This window comes from Choristoneura fumiferana, chromosome 2 (assembly GCF_025370935.1).
Source record: "Choristoneura fumiferana chromosome 2, NRCan_CFum_1, whole genome shotgun sequence".
Classification (NCBI taxonomy): domain Eukaryota; kingdom Metazoa; phylum Arthropoda; class Insecta; order Lepidoptera; family Tortricidae; genus Choristoneura; species Choristoneura fumiferana.
In genome coordinates this window covers 2,329,323-2,348,975 of record NC_133473.1, presented here as the reverse complement: position 1 = coordinate 2,348,975, position 19,653 = coordinate 2,329,323, and the positions used below count along the sequence as shown (strand labels likewise).

General features: G+C 37.4%; 1 protein-coding gene across 1 annotated transcript in view; it reads left to right on the top strand.

The window, feature by feature from the left end:
* LOC141445639 (protein O-mannosyl-transferase TMTC1-like) overlaps positions 1 to 19,653 on the top strand; it is a 153,018-nt gene that overhangs the window by 114,393 nt on the left and 18,972 nt on the right. The window contains 1 exon segment of the mRNA XM_074111491.1: positions 17,717 to 17,894. Within this exon segment, the coding sequence (XP_073967592.1) occupies positions 17,717 to 17,894 (178 nt within the window).

Sequence of the window (19,653 nt, the reverse complement as noted above, 5' to 3'; positions counted from 1 at the left end):
AGTAGGTGAATTATAGATTTGCATTACGCAGTGGTACCGAGCATCGCATATCATTATGTAATATGGTGCTTTTTAAATAGGTATTTTAAGTCACATTGAATTGAAATCAAATAACGCTTAATTTGTTTGAAAAGCGTCTTACGAGTAATTGGTTTTTTTTCACAATTCTTAATTCCACATGATCATGAAAAAGTTTGCATCAAAAATAACACTTTTAACAGGCACTTACTTAGTACGCCACAAGGCTATTGAGGACACAAAATATCTTACCAAACCTCATTCTTGCATGATACGCAAACCTATTCTGTGGAGTAACCCAGGGATTTAGCTAAATACTGCCTTGTACAGTCACGACAGTCATTTGTCACATGACTCTGAATTAAGGATTGTGACGAAGAATTACAGTGAAAAATTACAAATACGTCATGCTTACCAGTGCGTTCGATGGACGAGTTTCTGTAAGGTTTTTTTTAGTCATTATCTCTCACAGTGACGGTCTGAAAATGTGGTCTTATTTCGTCGGCTTATGAACTTTTTAAAGTTTTTAAAAGTTATTTGAATGCGACATTGAGCTAAATCGTTTTGTTGCTATATTTTCAATTTTTTATATAATTTGAAATGCTTATAACTTTATGTACTTACGTCTTTATATGTTGCAAGTTGCATTTTGCTCACTTCAAGTAATCAGATTAACTTGAAATTTTGTTAAAATATTAATTTTTAAGTACCTACTAATATCGTTTGAATGACAATACTAGTACAGTTAGTAGACAAAGCTTAAATTTAATAATGAAAATTTGAACTAAGTAGTACTTTTTTTACTGGGCAAAGAAGGGGAGAATTCTTTACGCCAAAAGCATGCTTTAGTCTCTGCTTCTTTTCGGTCTGCTTCGATGCTCAATGGATAAGCATTCAGGTTTCGACTCTATTTCCCTCCCTCTCCCCAGTTTGGGCTCAATCATGATTACTTTAGTATTTTTAAATTGTCAAATGTACCAACGGAAAAAACGAGAAGCTACCTTTTTCACTCATTAAAACAACCTATTGATTTTTTAATTACTTTTTTTAAAGTCACTTTTTTACACTAGCAGTGATTACTAAAAGAAAAAGTGGTTGTTCTTTGTGCAACCCTTTCTATGTACGCCATAAACGACAAAAGTGGAGAACATGTTTTTTTTTGTCACCTGTATAATACTATCAAATAAATGATTGATTTAAAAGATCATAACCAAAACAACATCCACCAAAAATGACGATATTTTACTAAGCAAAACAATGCATACTGAAAAATATTTTTATTTACTATGAAACGTGTGATCCAAATGACATCTTACAAATAAAAGAAAGTCCTAATGCAGCCCTCCGTTAGCTGTCCCCGCGTCACTGGTTACATTTAGCACTTGAAAAATTGTTTGCTCTGTAAACAGTGCTGTTTAAGTGCTCGCCAAACACGCCGACAGGTGAGTGGCGAATCTGATCGCGCAGTACGCTGTGCCGAGTGTTTATAAACGAAGTGGATTTCATTGTAATTGTTTTATACTTTAAATTATTGGCCGAAATTTATTTTGGGATTTATTTGCATGGTTTGAATTTTTAATTTCATATTGCTTTTAAGTTTAATGTTTCTTCCATGTTTATGATTTAAAAATACATACTTCAAATTTGTATGGAGGTATAAAATTATTTTAAGTAAAATTAATGTGGAAGCACATCGGGATTCCGGAGCGCATATTATATACTTCTTACAAATCGTAAATTATAGTTATCTTTGAAGAAGCAGAAAAATATGTACAAAAATAAAACTTTTGAATTTATTGATGCATAAAAAGACTGACGCCCGTTTCCACTTATATTTTTGCATTAAATGTTAAATTACCTAATACAAAACGGTTCGGTATCTATAATAAACTTTGAGATAATTATACAGAATTAGGCTAGCTCTCTATATTATTATCTATCCAAAAATACGGAAGAGGAAACGGAATTGGGTACACAGAATACCTTTTAACGCGGTGAGCCAAAATAATTTACGGGCGTTCATCCTTTTGTATACCGACATTACCGATCCGGTAGCCTCAAGTCCAATATTTATAGTAAAGGCCACGTTTAGCATTAAGTACCGTCCAATGTGGTAACTTTGCCCTTTGTTAACAACTTTGCCCATGTACCTTTAAGTGACAAAATTTATTAATAAAGTTACTCTAACTATAATTATGATGTGAGAGTGGGCAGCAACGCTCTCTATTGCCAACTAAGAACTCCGCGCCTAAGCACTGCGGCGTGGAAGGCAAGGCGAATCCGTTGTACTATTTTCCCAAGATAGTTGTCATGAAGATTTATTGCTTTACAAGTAAACGAGTTATAAATGTTGATTTAAATAAATTATCTCTTGAATATTTGTCAGAATCCCCACACCCCTACTACGCATGGCCCGACACGCACATGACAGGTTTTTCAGTATTTAACTTGGTGAAACGTCAGATTATTGGGACACTTCAGCCACCAAAATTCGTGCCTTACACACGTAGGTACACACAACTTTTGTGTCTATAATAAAATTGTAGAGATACCATTCTAAGGTTTGACCCAAAAATGTTTTTCATAGCAAAATTACATCCAAGTACTTACATTCATGAAAAATGAGATAGCCTGAGACAAAATCGAAACTCAGTCCGAGGCCCCTAAGCGTCTGTCGCGTCGCTTTGCCGTACCATTTATCACGCGTCGGAAAAAACACAAGTCACGGCCATTGTCACTGCGCGGTTCAAATGTCTCCTTTGGGGGCCTTTTGTACTAGGTGTCGTTTAATTATAGATCCGAGTTACATTTGCCACCTATTGGAACAGCCTAGAGAGCAGAGTTTTAAAGGCTCCGTGGTCTAAATGGCTAAAACGCAGTATAGTCTACTAAAATATGTTTATCTACACGATCTTAATGGTAAGTTAATAAAGTCATACATTTTTATGTAACTTTGCCCGTGTCGATGTTTTTTTAGTTGACTGGTCATCTGTCCACAGCTTAGCACAGGGACTCTAAGTATTAAAAACGCTGTAAGTTGGATGCTAAATTGATCAAGAAATTCCTTTGTCATCCTAAGGTTTAAATTCAGTTGTAAGACCAACAAACGAAGGCTATTTTTCACTTAAAAGTCAATGTGACAATCGGCCTTATTATTTTTCTTCTGATGTAGAACTGTGATTAAAAAATGGTAAAACACTGAGGTCAATTATATACTTAATCACTATAGATAATAAATAAATAAATATCATGGGACACTTGACACCAATTGACCTACTCCCAAACTATCAAAGCTTGTACTATGGATACTAGGCAACGGATAAACATACTTAGATAAATACATATTAAACATCCAAGATCCGAGAACAAACATTCGTATTATTCATACAAATACCTGCCTCGGCCGGGAATCGAACCTGGGACCTCAAGTTTCGTAGTCGGTTTGCCATCCGGTCGTCAATAAGAACATGCAACACAAGCGTTGCCATGAAGGTAGCCAACGCTATTGTTGCCCCCCCCCCCCCCTGTTTCAGGTGCTGGTGGTTGTAGCCTATCCTCACGGCACGCAATTGAATTTTTCATGTCTGTTAGGTTATAAAAATATGGGTATGATTTCATCGATCACCTAATAAATTCATAATATTTGTTCGTGAAATAGTAGATCGAATCAACAAATAATTTTAAGGGGCTGTTTCACCATCCATTGATTAGTGTTAACTGACGGTTAAATGTGATGCCGTCTCTATTTGTTTTGTTCGAATAGACGGAGACAGCATCACTTCTAACCGTCAGTTAACACTAATCAATGCATGGTGAAACAGCCCCTTAAACGGTTATCTAAATATTAATTAAAAATTACTTGTAAATAATATCGATCATCAAATAATTATATTGGGTTTCAAAATAATAAAAGTGTCATTAAAATTGAATCATCAAACAATATAAAAATGTTTACCTGAAAAATATTTTTAATCACTGAAAAATAATATGTGGCAGTCATGCGGTTGTCCCTTTCTCTGGCCTTACGTTTCGTGTATGCGTACGATGGTGTTGATGATCATTGATGATGATGATGGTGATGATGATGGATAGTAATTTAAATAAATTTAAAATCTGTAGGTAACGAAGTTTCATGCCGTAGTGAGAATTGAAATTTGTATGCATTCTCGCGAGCCGCCGCGGACCGCCGCGGGCACCGCCATACAAATTTGAATTCTCGTCTCGCCTCGTCTCGTCTCGCCTCGCCGGTGGAAAATCACCTTAAGGGCCCTAGATCACTTCTGAAATAAAAAGGTCTAAGTATGTTAAAAATTGTTCGCTTTAAGATAAATGCACTGAGTTTGCCTAGATGCTGCGTTAGAAACTATGATTTTTGTTCATCACCTTATGAATCAGCCTGTATTTGTTATAAGCGTTTAATCTTAACCCACTGGTGCTTAACCCACATCCATAACTTCTGCTTTCATTGATTTTTAATACGTCAGTTCACCTTATTTTTCTCCTGTATCATTATTCCGCGCGCGCTATGACAGCCGCCATATTGCACGCGTGGTTTATTACCGGCGTAATATTACACGGTCGTATTCCACGGTTCAGTCAGTGTTGCTCCGGCTTTATTTTTATGCAGACACATCTCTGCAAGACAAATTGAATTGATAGTGAGGGCTAGAACAACGGCATGCTTATGTTGACTTGGTAAGCAAATGTCTGTTTTCTGCAACGGCAAATGAAGCCGGTAATAGTATTTTTTCTACATCTATACTATCTGTGATTATTTAATCTTGCATAATACCTAATATAAGAACATACATAATAAGACTGGAAAAATCTATACTCTTTTCTCCATACACACTCAGCTCTTGTTTCGTAATGTTGCTTAAACAATACGCTGATGCGATAATTTATTTATTTATTCATTTATTTTTATGTGGCTGTTTATCCCACTGCCTATATTTATTTTAGACGTGTATAATATCTACGATATATGTATGTGCACATGTATTTTTGTTGCGTTTTAATATTCTGATCCACTGTTGATGCACCACCTGCGGTAAACTAGTCCTTCCTTATTTCTGTTAAAAGCCTGGAAGAGATCGCCTATTGATTACATTGTAATTTTCTCTCTGTGTACCTATTTTCTGTATCGCTTACTATTTCTAGTGTACAATAAATAGTAATTTTATTGTATTGTACGCTGTAGCCACAAACATAACAGATTACCTACTTTCGTATGATTTTTAAAATGCAGAACGACAACTTTCCGAAGATTATGCATAGCAGCCAACATAAGAAACACGTATTGTCATGACACTGGCAAGTAAACGTTAATTAAAAACAAAGTTGACCGTTGATAAAAAAAAGTCCATGCTCATGTTTCCCACTCGTTTACTGTTGTTTAGCTTCTATTTGCATTTCCCGATGTTTTTACTACTTTATTTTACCTTTTTAATTGTACCTCGTCGTTGAAAAGGCATTGTGTGCAACGTTGTATAATTAACTAAAAAAAAGCCAGTGGGTTCTTCTTCTTACGACGTTTGCTACGCTTACATCGTAACCCACGCCACTCAACTTTTTTGACCCATCACACAACTGTAACATAAAATACTATTATGAGCCTAATTAGTCTAGTTCTACTGAACCTTACTTTTATTCAATTAGTTTACCCTAAGTTAATGTTAACCTCACAATACCACATTAAATGCATCTTATTACTAACTACCAAAAAGTTATCACAGCTATTCATGATGCATTTAGTTCGATCAAGTTTATCAATGTAGTCAGAACAGTTTGCACAGTTTGCTGATGCGTCTGAATAATTTTGCGGCAGAACAAGATAAAGGACGAGTTACAACGTATTCCGGACTATACATATAATCATGGTTATCTATCAACATCTATACCATTAACTATCATCAAATCCCTGTGAAAAGCTAAAGGTAGAGTGGTACGGAAACACTGTCAAAGCTTTTGAGGACGGGTATAATTTTCAGTAATAAAGGAAGTGAACAGTCGAATACAATACAACAAATATCAATTATTCTTTGTTGTACAGTCAGCATCAAAAGTAACTGGTTACTTTTGTACTTTGTCGTTTTACAGCCACGTACTTAGCGCCATACCAGATTGACAAATGTGTTAATGTGACAGGGAAAAAAGTAATCAGCTACTTTTGATGCTGACCGTACACTAAATAAAAACCCGTGTGGTGTCGGGTTAGAATTACACCTCTCCATTTCTTTCGTGGATATCGGAAGAGGCGACCGAAGATATAGGTTAAGGTATACCGTAGGCGACAGGCTAGCAACCTGTCACTATCGTACCGTTTTTATCAAACTTAAAACCTAAGATTGCTAAAAGTGGCTCCGAAGCGGTAACGTTTCCTGTGCTCTGCCTACCCCATTTGGGAATACAGGCGTGATGTTTGTGTGTGTGTGTAAATAAAAATACAAAAACAGGTAAAAACAGGAATCAAAGACCCTACTTGAGAGGAGAGGCCATAGCTCAAATCACTAGGTTACCACGACTTTTTTTTCAAAATCAACATCTACCCTGTAATTTATGTTTAAGAATCAATAGGTTATTACTTTCCTTTGTAAGACATGAAATAATTCAGCTCTTGCAAAAGCAGAATCCTTAGCCATTTCAGCTCTTTGTTCCTCAGTATAAGTACAGCTCATAAACGCAGTAGGTACTCTTACCTATAACTACCTCACAAACTAAATATACCCATGTTACCGAATTGACATTTTGACTGAGCTACACCGGCTCTCGTGATATTTCCTTTTAACCCGTCATATCAGTTTCACAGCATAAGCCGCAATTAGCTTACTGTATTATTCCTTGACCACGACTACTCACAATCAGAGGCTTAGAAAGCGCTTTCTCTATTCATTGCGCGGCCGCTATGCCTGCCGCACGATGGTTTCCTTACAGCGCGCGTAATGAGCATAGAAAATGGAAGCGCGTCGTAGCCGGGCTGTTAATAGAATGCGCTTAGCCTTCCTTTAAACCATTGGATTGAGAACGTAAGGTGCTTCGTGTAGCGAGTAACATTTTAAGGTTGTTTATGGGAGGTTCGACCTGCCTGCTTGCAAGTCAAAATTCAAGACATTTCCATCGGCCTGTCCAAACTTCAAAGGTGCGCAGTTTAGATGTGGAAAGCTACGTCAGTTTGAAATGGGTAGTTTGGTTGGATGATTAGTTTAAGTGAAGCAGGGGTCGATTTGGAATTGCACCAGTGAAGATAAATACATAATAGGTAGTTAGGTAATGCTTGTGTTACATAATTGCCGCTCGGATTTAACTTTTGACTGGTACAAAATTAATTAGGGCGATAATTAATTTTACTTAAACTTTCATTAGACATTATTTATAAACTAACTAGCTTTTGCCCGCGGCTTCACCCGCGTGGAATTCAGTTATCACGCGTCTGTTCCCTCGGGAACTGTGCATTTTTCCGGGAGAAAAAGTAGCCTATGTCACTCTCTGACCCATAAACTATCTCTATACCAAAAATCACGACGATCCGTCGCTCCGTTTCGACGTGAAAGACGGACAAACATACAAACACACAGACTTTCGCATTTACAATATTAGTATGGATAATTAACACGGTTCAACTACTCAAGTTTTTAAGTCAGAAAACGGTCCGACTATAAAATTTCGGTATTTGAAGTAGATTCTAGTTAAGATGACTTAGGTTCTTAACTAAGAGCCCACAGCCTTTTTTCTTTGCTCTCTTTCATGGTTAAGATAATCGTAATAATATAGGTATGTTTTAAATTACTTTCTGCCAAGTTTCTTGCGGCGCATTCTTCTTGGCAATGATGGTCTTTATGAAAGCGCAGGTAGTAAAAAAAGGTGACATTTAAAAGTGCCCTTTGTGGTCTACTTACAGAAAAAACGTTTTGATTTTGATCGAGAACGTATAAAAGTGATGTATCTACCTCATCTACGACTTCAGACCGCAGCACCCGCATTTCGGGCGCTCAGAAAGTTGAAATACTCGCGATCGCGTGCCTGTGGGTATTAATATTTCCTGCACTGACAACCACTGCATTGGCTGCAGTTGTCGAGTCTGTTGCCAATTAACTCGGTGCAACTTTATTTTGTAACTGGAAATATGATTCGTTGTTAATATTATTTGACATAGTAATTGCAATTTAAACTTTTATGTTTTTACCCTTAATTATTGTTATCATTTTTAAATTTAATTCTAATTTGACATTGTAATTCTATTTTTAACTGACATTTAATTATATATGTACTTTGCTACTATCATATATTATTATTATTATTATTGTATATAATTTGACGTGCCTTTTGTGAATTTCTTATAATTAACTTACATGATGTATTTTTTCATAAGGAAATAAATGAATCAATCTATCTATCATTATCGTCAAGAATGTCAATATCGGCCCACTGCTTTGCACAGGCCTCCTCTCAGAATGAGAGCGCTTGGGCCGCAGTTCCTACGCGAGCCCAGTGCGGATTGGGACCTTCAGACACACCATTGAATTGCTTTACAGGTTTATGCAGGTTTCCTCATTATGTTCTCCTTCACCGCAAAGGTAAATTTAAATCTAATTTCGCATATGAATTTTTAAAAACTCAGAGGTGCGAGCCCGGGTTTGAACCTCTGATTCTCTGTTTGAGAGGCAATAGGTCAAACCACTAGGCCACCACGACTCTCTAGGCCACCAGCTCTATAAACAGTGCCTATAATGGCATATATCCATCAAAATCTTCACGCCCGAACACCAGCAATCAGCCCACTGCAAAGTATCAGAGCACAAACTGCATCCCTTGATTGCTTTTTAATAGACCGAGTGCCCGAGATAGTCTGAGCGGTCGTCGTTTTGCCGTACGTGGCTTGGTTTCCCGTTTATCGAGGGTTTTCTCGATGCGATAGATTCTAATTGTTGAGTCGTTATTACGAAGGTTGCTTTGTTTGTAGCTCTGTGGAACTTTTAAACGGCCGTGTACTTTAGTATCACCTTAGTACCCAGCTTTGTTTGTGTATTTGGGTAGTTTCTTAGGTAAAAATAGCAAATTGTACAACAAGATCACAAAACAAGCCATTCTACCCGAGGCGTTCATACGAGTATAGCCACCCGAGCCGGTGCGGCGAGGGTGGATAGACTCGTCGAGGGGAATATTTCATCATGTCAGCCGAAAGGGGGTCCACTGCCAGATATCGGCCTCCCCCAAAAATATATGGATTTTATGCTCGAGTTTTACACTATGCTTTTCACTTCGATGGCGATTGAAATTATAGCAACAGTGGAAACAATTTTTCACTTACTATGTACCTTTTATTGTTCATGCATAACTATATATTTTTTATTTTATTAATCTATTTTAATTGATTTGGTTGAGTTTTAATTGTGAGCAGCCAGCAAGTGCAAGCATAAGGCACCACATGTAAATCCTGCGAGGAAGTAGCTATCAACGATTCTCTCGCTCTAGAAACGAACAAAAGAAAAATCTTATTTTGGATATTAATACAGTTATATTTGATGGTTAGCTGTTCACAATGCACCAGAACTTCTATCTCCACTAGATGCTTGCTTGGCGGTTGGAACTCTTTTTAGGGTTCCGGAGCCAAAATGGCAAAAACGCAACCCGTCAGTCAGTCTGTCAGTATAGTCAGTCAGTCTGTCTGTCCGTCTGTCTGTCCGTCCGTCCGCGGCTTTGCTCAGGGACTATCAATGCTAGAAAGCTGTAATTTTACACGGATATATATGTAAACTATGCCAACAAAATGGTACAATAAAAAAATAAAAAAAATTTTTTAGGGTACCTCCCATAGACGTAAAGTGGGGGTAATTTTTTTCTCATCCAACCCTATAGTGTGGGGTATCATTGGATAGGTCTGCTTAGACGATTTTTCGATTCATTGATGTTTTTGCGAAATATTCAACTTTAAAGTGCAAATTTTCATTAAAATCGAGCGTAACCCCCACCCCACCCTCTAAAATCTAAACCGGTGGGTTGACAAATTTGAAAAAATTGAGGATGGTAGTAAGTATATCAAACTTTTAATGAAAACTATAACGGCTGTTTGCTTGAGAATTTTTAGTAGTTTTACTCTTAAATAGCAGTCTAAAATATACCTAAACTTGGAATATTCCGTATAAAATACGAAATCCTTAGAAAAATATTACTGAATTTTTTCGTAATGACTACGGAACCCTATTTCGAGCGTGTCCGACACGCTCTTGGCCAGTTTTTTATATAAAACTGTCCGTGATTGACCCCTATCTCGCCTGATGTTAAGTGCAGATGAGGCCAAAGGTGTATCTCACTGGTTCAGTAACAGCCTATTCACTCACGCCGAGGAAACAATCACCGGTCATTCTACTGTACAGAACAAGTACTAATCGATTGTCACATTCGTACACTTGCTTATAAGCCCTGCGACAAACCTCAATAGTTTTCCATTAAACTACGTACCGCTTTTTGCTTCTAACCTATTCCTATCTAAATTTCTAGCTTTACCCGCTTCTCGTTCGTCGTCGGCAGTGAAACAAGTGCCTAAGACTAGTGTACTATTATTTATTCTGTGCTCAGACGTTGATAAGCTTCGAATCGAAATCGGATGTCCTTGTGCAGCGTTACTTTTCACACATACTGTGATTTGCCTGTAATTGAAAGAGAAACAATTACTTTAGCTGGCGTGATGCACGCCTGAATTAATAGAAAAATAGAACACCAATAGTTCATTCATAGAACACTGCAAGAACCAATAATAATAATGCTAATTTAGGTAAAGATTAGGATTAGGTAATCGTGGATCAAAGGTAACGCGGCAAGTTTATTTGGCACCTATGCACCTGGTATGACGCGGGAGCGATTTATTTGGCCGACCGTAGAGCTGGTAGACTGTATTTTGTATTTATTTGACCTTTTTAATAAATAATTTAATAATGTTTATTCATTAAGTAATTTGTAATTGACTTTGCAGTCATGTCCACATTATTACGCTCAATGACGCTAGTGGCTAGTCCTGATCCCTTATCACTCCTTTCACGTCCAGTGCATTCAACTCTTATACACGGCTACTAACGCCATCTACCCCGCAGATTCATAAACTATTCATGTTCATAAAAATTAAAAAATGCAATTGCGTGCCACAATGGTATAGCGTGTGCCTAAATGTTTTATAATGACTACTTCGAATTGCTGTACATTGTCCCTTTGTGTCCATATTTTATTGTCCGCTAATGGCGCTTTTGTGAGCAGATAGCACGTGCTGTCAGTGCTCTAGATGATTAACGTGATTGGGGATTAAAAATTGGTTTAGTTTTTAATCGGAAAAAGCTTGTGTTTGTTAGCAATGAATGAAAAGCAGAATTAGTCAGAGAAAATATAGCTACAGAATTATAATAGTAGCAACTACATTTCATGGTTAACTTTTTAGTGTGCTGTAGTTTAAACGACAAACACGGAACCCTTCAAGTTTCGTCCTACTCGTCGGTCCATTCTTAAGTCAGTAGAAAATTTGGAATATAGGTTATGATGGCCGCTACCTTGTTTGGGTATTAAATAATAATAATAAATATTTTTACGTGGAGGGGGCACACTAAAAGTGAAGCAGCTTCGCAAATGTGTACTGATTTCTTGGCCAAGTTTACCTTCGCTAAAAAATTCATGGTAAATTTCACATGCTCCTAATAATTCGAAGGCGCGAACCCGCAATCCACAATTAAGGCTAGAAAGGTTTTGTTACTGGTAATTCTGCTTATACCACTAGTTTAAAAATGTGACTGATTCTTTTATCATAAAATATGAATCCATCAAAGTAATAGTAAAATTTCAATAAGGCAACATTGCAAAAGTTATATCGGTAAATACGGCAGCGAAGCGCGTCACTAACCAAAAGTTGCCAGCGCCATAAAAACATAAGTGTATTTTTCAACCAACAGATAAAAAGGACCAATCAAACCTTATTGCAAGCCGTAAAATGGCGAGGAGCGACTCAATTTCGCAACATAATCCCTATTATTTCGTGATGACCTTAAAAACCGATTCAATCAACTTTTACGTATAAAAGTAATGCGGATCGAATATGTCATAACCTCGTATTGTGACAGTTTCGTTGGAGGTAACTTTTGATTAGGCCGTGTTCCAATTTTAGGATCGTGTTGGAAAAGAATTTGTTTTTGTCAGGAGTAGAATAGGGGGCGCCATGTTGAACTCAACTCTGATAAATGAGAACAAGATTTTGTTTCACACAAACAACGCCAATCAGGAGGTAAAGTAACTAGTTAAATGTTAATTTATTTAATAAATAAATATTATGGGACGCTTGACACCAATTGACTTAGTCCCAAACTAAGCAAAGCTTGTAGTAGGTATTATAATGGATATTAGGCAACGGATAAACATACTAATTTAGATAAATACGAAATATGGAAGTTGCAGGCGAAGAGTCCAAAAACCCAATTAAATGGAATGAATTTAATACTTAATATATAAAAATTACATTAAATAGTTCTTAAACCTAGCTTAACCTAAGAGCCTGAGCCAATGCGATGCTAGCAATTGACTGACTGTTGGAGGCTGCGTCCGCCGCTGCAAGGCTACTACGAAACTCGTAACTCGAAGTTCGTGTTGTGCGGTCCCTCTCGCTCTCGTATTAAATAGTATAAGTGTCAGAGGGACCGCACGACACGAACTTCGAGTTTCGAGTTTCGGAGTAGCCCTGCTGGCGCGCGGTGCTTGGTGGGTTACGATGTCGCTAGATTAGTGATCCGTAGGCACGTAGCGTACATAACATACGTACTTAAATAAATATTAAACATACAAGACCCGTGTACAAACATTCATATTATTCATACTAATATCTGCCCCGACCGGGAATCGAACCCGGGAGCTTCGTAGTCAAGTTCTCTAACCATTTGGGCATTCGGTCATCAAATGTTGCTCGGGTATGTCGGTTTTCTTAGTTTTCTTGAAGAAAATGAGAAAGAAAAAGAAAACCGATCTTCTGTTTCGAGTTATGAACGATTTAGCAAACTAGTTGTGTATTAATCATTCAAATTTCATAAAATAATTATTTAGTATAAGAGGATAACTATAATGTCACCGAAAAGTACCCCTAGATATTTGGACAGCGCTGAGTGGCAGCCATTTTTGGTAAGTAGTTGTATAAGCAGACTAGTATTTGATATTAACTAATTTCAGGTTGATACCTCCACGCGATTCTGAAAAAAAATGGTCATGACAAATGGACAGACAAACAGACATACAGTAAAGTGATTTTATAACGGTTTCGTTTTTTCCTTTTGAAGCACGGAACCCTAAAATCCATTATAGGTAAATTATCGAACCAGCTCACAAAATTATATGATACTCATGTTTATCTATAACTGCAGTTGAGAAATGCGACCTGCGGAGGAGAATAGACAGTCGAACAGACAAATGAAAGTACTTTTGTCCAAGTTGAAACAGAGCCGCTTCGATTACTTCCGTGCTCGCTTGGTCAAAACAAGTATTTAAGATTTATTTTCAAACAAACGTGTTTTTTTTAGAATTTATACAAACTAAACAATTCAAGAGAAGTACAGTCAAAGAAACTGAATCGCGTACCAAGTTGAAACCCATACATTTATCAAAGAAATCACAGCAAAATTGATTATGAAAAGGTTCCAATCTGGCACTCGATTCCTCAACACCTAACTACCTAGTTAAAAAAGGAGAAGGATCACTGCCTTTCATGGTATTATGCCAAGTATGTAAACTCACTGATAAATATAACGAGAACTCAGTATCTATTTAAGCACGTACTCCATAATACCACGGCACAACAATCGCGAGTCCATTCAGAACAGGAAAAGATCCATTGCTTCATTTGGCCCGTGATTCTATTTTAGCATGCCAAGTATGCGAACTGGCTGGTAAATGGAACGGCAACACTGTTTCTATTTACAAACGCGTCGGTAATCTCGGTGAGTGACTACGTGGGACCTTTTTCCCCACAATTTACCTCAGAACGGTGCCTCTATAAAAGCAGGAAGCGTGAAAAATATCCGCCCGAGATGTTACTACTTGTATGAATGCTGAACTCGAGAATGTTTTTTGCGTAAGTATTTTCAATGAACTAAAAGAATTTCCTTGCTCACCCGCGACCTTATGATAGCTAAGCTTATGCAAAATATGCGTGTTCATGCAGTTCCTCCACCTCCACACTGTAAGAACACACACAAATCACACAAACTTATCTATCACCGCCACCACACTATACTGACGCGTTTCGAACTCAACCAGAGCTCATCTTCAGAGTGACACAACCGTACACCATGCTACCAGTTGTTAGACCAGTTGTTTGAGTCTACGTATTTATTACGTATATAGTGAATAATGTTTTGCCAAAGTATTTTACCGGAAAAGTTCATATTTATCTTGCTTTCTCATAATACAGGAAAAATAGCTGAAATCGCGGCTTTCACACATACACATACACATACATAAAATCACGCCTCATCCCAACGGGGTACGCTTTCACAGTATTAACGTATTCATTTCTAGGATCACCCAATAAATGAAAAAATCCTGTTTAAGTTCTCTCAAAGTCAAAGTCAAAATATGATTATTCAATTTAGGCTATAACAAGCACTTATGAATATCAAAAAAAATCTACCACCGGTTCGGAAAAAACACTGTTGAGAAGAATCCGGCAAGAAACTCAACTCTATCTCTTTAATAATAAAGAATGTGTTACATGTAATTCTCTGACGTCCTAGTGAGCTCCGATCGATGTCAGGTCAAGGGTATACGTATAATTATAATACACTTATTTATTTTATGAGGCCCTGGGCAAATATTAACAACTTACTTTAAGGATAAATTTAGAATTAAGGTTAAGGATGGGACGTTCGATGTTGGCTTTATTTAGTCGGATACGGATCGCATCCTTAAATTGTCAAAAATGGAAGAAATTCATGATTCAAACCTCGTCGTTACCATGTAATCCAAGAAATAAACAATTAAAAAAAAATTAGAAATGTGAGACTTAAATCATGTGCAGTGCATTGTGGTCAATTTGAAGGCTAAATAATGGTAAAACTAAATCGCGATGAGAGTAGGAATGGAACTGATAGTTAATTTATCCATTCACATGAAAATGCGTGTAATTTTTTGATCCTACTCACATCATCATCATCATGTCAGCCGAAAGACGTCCACTGCTGGACATAGGCCTAGGCTCTCCACTCAGACGGTCTGTGCTTTTCGCATCCACCGCGATCCCGCGATCTTAACCAGTCGTCGCTCCATCTTGTTGAGCCTACCGACAGCTCGTCTCCCGGTCCGCGGACGCCATTCGAGAACCTTTTGACACCATCGGCCATCAGTCTGCGAGTTATGTCATTGCCACTTCAGCCTACTCACATCACGGTTTATTAATAAGTGAACAACGCGGCAACGTGTACAGACACTCGCAATTGTATAACAAGATTTGATGTAATATCTTTTGTGCCAGTCATTCTTCGATCATTTTACCCGAAGACGGTATTAGCAAGGCGGTGGCTCAGTGGCAGCACAAGATAGTCTTGTGACAACATCCGTAGAGAAATGCAAAAAGAAAGTGATAAATTGCCACAAAAATAAGCATTACATAAAATTCCTTAAAAAACGAAATCTAGCAAGTAGGTACAATTTGTGACAAATAGGTTGTGGTGTCAGCATATGCAAAGCGTTTAAAGATTACTATTAAACCGACTTCCAAAAAGAGGAGATTATCACTTCGTTGTATTTATGTCCCGAAACATTCTTCGTCACTAACTTTAAATAAAAATACATCTCGAAACACTAATCAATGGAATGGTGAAACATATCAATTTTGCTGACTATTGATTTGAAATACGAGATTTGTTCAAAGTATTGACAATTTTACCATTTGGTTTCGTCCACTGTTTCACTACCAAAGTCGACTTCAGCACCAACATTTTCCAATCCCTTTTAGTAGAAAAGACATAAAATCATTAATCAATCGTCAACAGTAGTGACTTGTATCAACATCCAACATTCTACTTACTTTACAAGTTGGTTCTGGAATATACAACATACTGGTGACCTGAAATTAAAAGGAAATAATGGTATTACTACAAGTATTTGTTAATAAACATTGACGTTAAGATTCAACTTCAATATTGGTTTTTGTAAAAAAAAATAGAAAAATAAACGTTCTATCTGCTATATACCGACAAAATGGTAACGTTACTGATAGACAGGCAACGCACAGCTTAACCAAATAAGGTAGAGGAGATTTAGCGACCACATGCATTGATTTGGAAATTCAACCTTATCGTTTTAGTAATAAGTTACAATATTTATTGTAATTATTAAAAATACTACTAAGTAGCTTCGTTCTATTTATAGTTCGCTCTGGTTCAATAGCTGCTTTTGATTATGTAGTAGTACTCGTACTTACGAGTATACTCCAATAAACGGGACCTTATTAAGGGTTAAACCAATAGGGTTAGAGATTTGTTTGACCGATATACTTACCACCTGTGCCCTTATACAGAGTACATATATAACCTTAGTGTAAGTTTTCGGTTACAAAATACGTCTCGATCGCGTTCGCGTTAAAATTTCGCCTCTAGCGGAACGTTTGCGATGTTCCTGTTTCCATACAAATTGAGATAAGGGTACTGGTATATCTGTCGAACTCATCAAACTGATTGTCAACCGTCAAATATTAGTACAGCGACTTAAAATACATATATACATTGTTTTATTTGTATTACACCTAACAATTAATTCACGGAAGACGACCGTCTTAATTAATTTTAGATTGTTTTTGAGCAGCAATGTGTGACAGTTTTCACGTGTACTGGTATGATACATGGCGCACTTATTTATTTTATAAGGATTTTTTTCATACAACATGAAAGCATACTCGTATTTATTAGGGCGTTGACTAATACCCCTTAAAGTTTGCAGTAACAACAAACATACAAGCTATATATATGTTTTAACAATTTACAGTCATATTTGGATAATTAATATCCATTGCAAACCACTGTTTGACATAGGCGTGGCTATGTCGTTGCTATAAAACGTGTTATTATTTCTCGTAGTCACTACTTTTCGTTGGTTATTTTTCATAAAGGCCGACACCTTGAAGTGTCCTTAAAGAAGCGTGGATCATATAATTTCGTAAAGCATACTTAAGTTTCTTAGCATTCAATAAAGAAACATCAGCGTGAAATATCATTAAAATAATAAACTATGCGTACACTATTCAATTAAAAACACCTAATTATTAAATTATTATTTTCTTATTTCGTTCCTACTGGCTGGCAGCCGGCCCTTTGTTCTCTAGTTGTATCGATCAGGCTTTTGCAACTTTTTAAGAGCCCGATGTCTTTATATCTCCTGAACTAAAAGAATTTTGTTAGTAACAACTGGTAGCATGGTGTACGGTTGTGTCACTCTGAAGATGAGCTCTGGTTGAGTTCGAAACGCGTCAGTGTAGTGTGGTGGTGGTGATAGATGGGTTTGTGTGATTTGTGTGTGTTCTTACAGTGTGGAGGTGGAGGAACTGCATGAACACGCATATTTTGCATAAGCTTAGCTATCGTAAGGTCGCGGGTGAGCAAGGAAATTCTTTTAGTTCATTGATATGGACCTCCGCAAAGTAACGCCTGATTCAATAAATTAGTTATATGTCCTCTTTTTGTTGCAGATTAAATCACGCTTTAGCGGGCCTCCGGCCGTGGTGGTGGCACGCCTGTAACGTCACGTTGCACGCTGCGTGTTGCGCGCTCGTCGCACGCGCTTGCGTGACCATAGCGCGGTTGCAGCGCCCCTTCGCTGCGCTCGCGGCGCTTCTGTTTGCTGTGCACCCTGTACATACTGAGGCAGTAAGTGTTTGTTTGTTTGTTTGTTTATACTCTTTATTGTACAAAAAGGAAAAACAAAAAGGTTACATAAATAAAAGTTGTGTTAAGTACAAAGGCGGACTTATCCCTGCAGGGATCTCTGCCAGTCAACCTTTGAGTGGTAGAGGAGCAATCCAAAAAACAAGGATCGACAAATAGAGCAAAACATTTGAATAAATATAAATGCATATGTAAACCTCAAATACCTAACTATATACAATAAATATATAACACATATATAAAACATTAATATATCTATAACTAAATATAAAATAAAATACATAAATACACAAATTTACATACAATACATAAATAATACAAGTATAAAGGATAATTACTTACTAAATAATCAAGGAACTAGTGTGAGCCACATCTTCTTCAATGTCTCCCTGAACGAGTATACGGAGGAAGATTGTCGGACGGTGATCGGCAACCGATTCCACAACCTAGCCGCATGCACAGAAAAGGATTTGGAGTAGAGTGTTATCCTAGATCAAATTATTTATTAAAATACAGTTGGGGTAGGACCTTGTGCAAGGTCCACCCGGATTGCTACCACCATCTTGCTCGCTAATCCTGCCATGAAGCAGAAGCGCTTGCACTGTTGTGTTTCGGCGTGGAGAGTCAGACAGCCAGTGAAATTACTGTCACTTGAGGTATCCCATCGTAGGCTGGTGTTGCAGATGTTTATGGGCGGTGGTGATCTCTTACCGTCAGGAGAACCACTTGCTCTTTTGCCATCCAGTTGAATAAAAAAAAAGTTGGGGTGAATTACAATTGCTGAACGTGTTTATAAGTTAGTTTGATGATAAACTTGCTGATAAAAATACGCTTTTGCTACAATCGATTACAGTTTTTGGCAAGAGGTATGTGTGTAACGGTCGGGAGCCCTGTGGTACACTTGGCGTGTATAGCAAGTAGGCACAATGCTGAACCTAGAAGCCGAAAATCATTTTAGATACCTGTTATAAGACTACTATGATACAAAGTGTACCTACTGCCAACACAATAAACTACCCAGTGCGCGTACGAAACTTTATTTATCATTTACTGGCTTAATCTAGCTGCAAAACTATAACACTTTTCAAAAATTTATAGACCCAAAACCCCAAGCATCGCTTTATAGCCTTCGTTTTTCACGGAATAGTTCAGCAGGATCTCGAAAAGATTCATTATGGCTATAAGAACGGTAATAACACGACTTTTACAATAAACAAACGTCAGGGGGGAAATATAATTTCATATTCATGGAAATAAAACACGTCCGTATACGCTTGCGCATTTATCTCGCTCCCTCATCCATCATTTAGGTGAGACAGAGAGTCGCTTTAGGTACGCGGGTTGTAAATGTATTATGAAGCAAGAGCGAGATTAAGTGCATTGTCCACTGAAACGAGAGAAGATAGTCGATATTTTGTGAAGGTACAGGTCGATTCACAAGATCTGGCACGAATAAATTGAACGACAGTAATGTCACTTAGATATTTTTGTCGGAAACTGACTGATGCGTGTCATTTTCATGTTTGTGAGAGATGTATTCAAATAGGCAGGGATTCGCGCTGTCATCGTTCATCCACCATTACCTCTCATATTTTGTTTTATAGATTTTTTTTACCGTACAACGGCAAAACCTACTAGACACTGGCAAAATTGTCCTCCAATGGACAGCCATATTTTTCCAAAAAACCAACCAACCAAATAGGGCAGAGCTACATATTTGCACCGTTCGGGGTAGAAACCC